The sequence below is a fragment of the Protobothrops mucrosquamatus genome, unplaced genomic scaffold, assembly GCF_001527695.2.
Source record: "Protobothrops mucrosquamatus isolate PMUCROS unplaced genomic scaffold, P.Mucros_1.0 scaffold3229, whole genome shotgun sequence".
Taxonomy (NCBI): domain Eukaryota; kingdom Metazoa; phylum Chordata; class Lepidosauria; order Squamata; family Viperidae; genus Protobothrops; species Protobothrops mucrosquamatus.
Window position 1 is genome coordinate 61,552 of NW_015389226.1, and position 3,432 is coordinate 64,983.

General features: G+C 32.8%; 1 protein-coding gene across 1 annotated transcript in view; it reads right to left on the reverse strand.

Moving 5' to 3' along the window:
* COPS5 (COP9 signalosome subunit 5) overlaps nt 1-3,432 on the reverse strand; it is a gene marked incomplete in the record, with an annotated part of 12,305 nt that overhangs the window by 4,377 nt on the left and 4,496 nt on the right. The window contains 3 exon segments of the mRNA XM_015826676.1: nt 1,336-1,421; nt 2,361-2,426; nt 2,911-3,039. Coding sequence (XP_015682162.1) covers nt 1,336-1,421; nt 2,361-2,426; nt 2,911-3,039 — 281 coding nt within the window.

The following is a 3,432-nucleotide window of genomic DNA, read 5'->3' on the forward strand; positions in this document are numbered from 1 at the left end:
GCAGGTCTGGCCTAAGGGTTATCTTAATTTGGTTTTAATATAATTTTAACAAAAAGGCCAATAATTAATATTTTATTTTAATTACATTTTAAATTTAGTATTTTTGTATTATGTACCTGTTTTAAATGGCTGTAAGCCGCCCTGAGTCCGCTGGGAGAAGGGCGGGGTAGAAATTTAATTAATAAATAAATAAATAAATAAAAATCTGCCCTAGTGGGTCTCCTACCCAGAGTATTTTTTGTGAGCTGCAGAGTGTTAATGGAAAAGGATTGGATGGAAATCTCTTAGCAGGCAGATGGTATCTACCATAGATGGACAGAACTGGATTTTTAGTCTTAAATAAAAAAGGAACGAATGTAGGATGTTAGAAAGGAAGTTGTTCAATACAAAAATGGTCTCCAAAGCTATCTCTATAATTGGTGCTTCTTAGTGTTATATATGATCTGTGGAATATATGATCTGTGTATATTAGTATATTTTGTAATCTATTTTATGAAATCCCTTTTCTTGACCTTTTATCTTTCTGCCTACAGAATGTATGTGTTAAGTTTGTTAGTAATCTGCTTTTGTATGTTCAGGTGTCCCATAATACTTACAGTAAGCAAACTAGATGAACTAAGAGTGTTCACCCAATATTTATTCCACAAAAGCTCAAGCAGCTTGCGATCCAAAGAGGATTTGAAATAGGATACTTCTAAGGCATAATACCTGTTTCATTAAAAAAAATATGTTTATATAGAGACATACAGAACATTTTTCAAAGTAAGCTCATGAATAGTTGGTAATAAATGCTTTTATATACAAAAATATCGAGTACTATACATTAATATGATCAAGAAAAGGTGTTATTAATAAAATTTTATGAGACTCTATAAAATTAGGTAAAACTGAGGAAAGAAAGTGGACAAAAAACTGCAGAATGATATTAAAATGGCATTATATCCAGATTAATAGTGTACGTGCATGCACACAGTTGCTCAATTATAATTACAGAAAAATGGGGAGGGTGGGATGGGGACAAGCTAGTATGCTTGACACACAGGAATCATGAGCAAAATCGTCATTGAGGAAGATATTGAATGCTTTTTCATCAAAACTGTTAGAGTCAAATTTTCTACCACACCTTAGCAAATCAGATTTGCCTAGACAAAAGAGCTTCATTGAAAGCCATATCAATTATGCATATCTGTTTACTTTTTGTTCCAAAGCAAAGACATAACGCACGCACATACAACACAATATATTTGTAGGATTTGGATAATTTCAAGTAACTGTATTTTTCTTTCCAAACTGGAAAACATTGTAAAGTCTCTATATTAAAAGATAGTATCTTACTGTTTACAGTGCACTCCAAAATCTTCTATTTTATTAAGTGGGATAGTCTGATATTCAGAAGGGCCCTCATCAGGAGGTTTATAGCCCTGAAAGATAAAACATACTAATAAGGAATGGAAATATAGCAACTTCCTATCAATTAAATGTATTCATTTTTTTGTTCAATTTCTATTTCATTTGGAGGTTTATAAATTTTTAGAAAGCAGCCTGAATGGTATAATTAAAACACCGATGCACACATAGAAATTTTCACTCTACTTTTTCTGACAAGAATGTAAGGGACATACTACATTATTTTTTGTACAAAAGTTCTGCTGTAATCCACAGTTCTTGCAATTGTTCTCAGCAAAGAAAAGCTTCCATAGGTAATTTGTGACTTCTGCATTAGCCCTTGTTAGTAATTCATTGACAGTGCTTTCCCTCAAGTGCAGAAACCATATGCATCTGAAAAGGCTAAAGAGATCTATTTTTAACACAGGAAATCCTAAATTCATAAGGTAAATTTTTTATCAGCTTGTTCAATCTGACTTTTCTCTAAGGAGGACGTCTTTGCTTCTTCTGTGTAAATTTTAAAAAACTTTTGATACAGAGATGAATTTTCTAAATCAGATTAGATAACCGCAACAGAAAAAGTGAAGAACAATGAATGGTCACTTTCAGCTATGATTGTACTCACTATTCACATACCGCTGACATGTATTGGGATCACAAACAAATTATCCTGTGAAAATATTATTGAGCTCCACAATATTCTATGTAATTATCTCCTCCTGCAATATAATGCTGTATTTTTGGAAGTCTGAGAATATAAATAACCATGACTACATCTAAGCAAAACTGTTTTTTTGTACTGAGATTTAAAATGAGTGGATTATCAGTTTGTTCCACTGGCAGATTGCTTTCCACCAGCAGAATGATCCCACTGTATCCAACTGTTTAACAACTGATTCAAGCTGTGTAATGTTTGTCATTTGTTTAGTTAATTCCAATTTTATGTTATATAACTTTGATGACAGTGTTGTTACCTTAGGATATGTCCTAAAAGCTCCAAGATTTACTTTTCCTGCAGATATTGTCCTTGTTGGATCAATCTGTAAAAAGTATTCAAAGTTAACATATACAATACCTTCCTAAAAAGCAATTAAACATTATTCTTACATATAATTTATGATTTTATTTTGCAATCACATATGAGTTATTTTAGGGACTTCCCATCTCTGCTAAACCTTTGTTTATACTTGCTATTCTGCTGCTAGACTGGCATGTGAGTACTTGTATGGTATGTATATATGGAATCTAATGCCTGGTTTAAACTACATACAGACAGACATATTCTTCCAGCATTAGTAAGTAATTTTAACAAACACTGTGCTAAGCTGCATACAATCAGTTTGAAGTTTCTAGTTCTTATACTAATTTAACTTGAAACGCTCCACTTAATTTTTAGAAAAACATTAAGATGAGCACATAAAAACCCAGCAAGCAGTAACCACCCCCAAAACCTCTTCACAAAATACTGCAGAAATTAGCTCTCAAACATTTTTTTAGTGTTTAGTTCATAAATATTATACTCACAACCACAGCTACAAAAGGTTCTTGAAATTGTTGATTAAGCATCTGTGTACTGACATCAATTCCTGAAAGCCAGCAACCATAGCCAGGATGGCTGTGATACCAGCCAATTGCATTTTCTAGACGACCAACCTAACCAAAAGCGAAAGAAGGGAGAGGAAAGAAAGCACATTGTTCAAAAGACATTTAATTAATATAACCGCTCCAGATTTTTGGATTGTTGGCAAATTGCAGATTTTATTCTATACAAAATATTCAGAATCACAATATAATATACTGTAAATATACAAATAGTCCTCAACTTAACCATTCGGTAATAACTACTGTATTTGAAGTTATGACGATACTTAAAAAAGTGACTTATGACCAATCCTCAGATGACTATCATGGTGTCTTTGTGGTGAAGTGATCAAAATTCTGGTGCTTGGCAATTGGCATTTATTTACAACTGTTGCAGCATCCTGGTTTCACACGATCATCATCTGCAACCTTTCCAGGTTTCTGACAAGCAAAAGTCAATGGGGG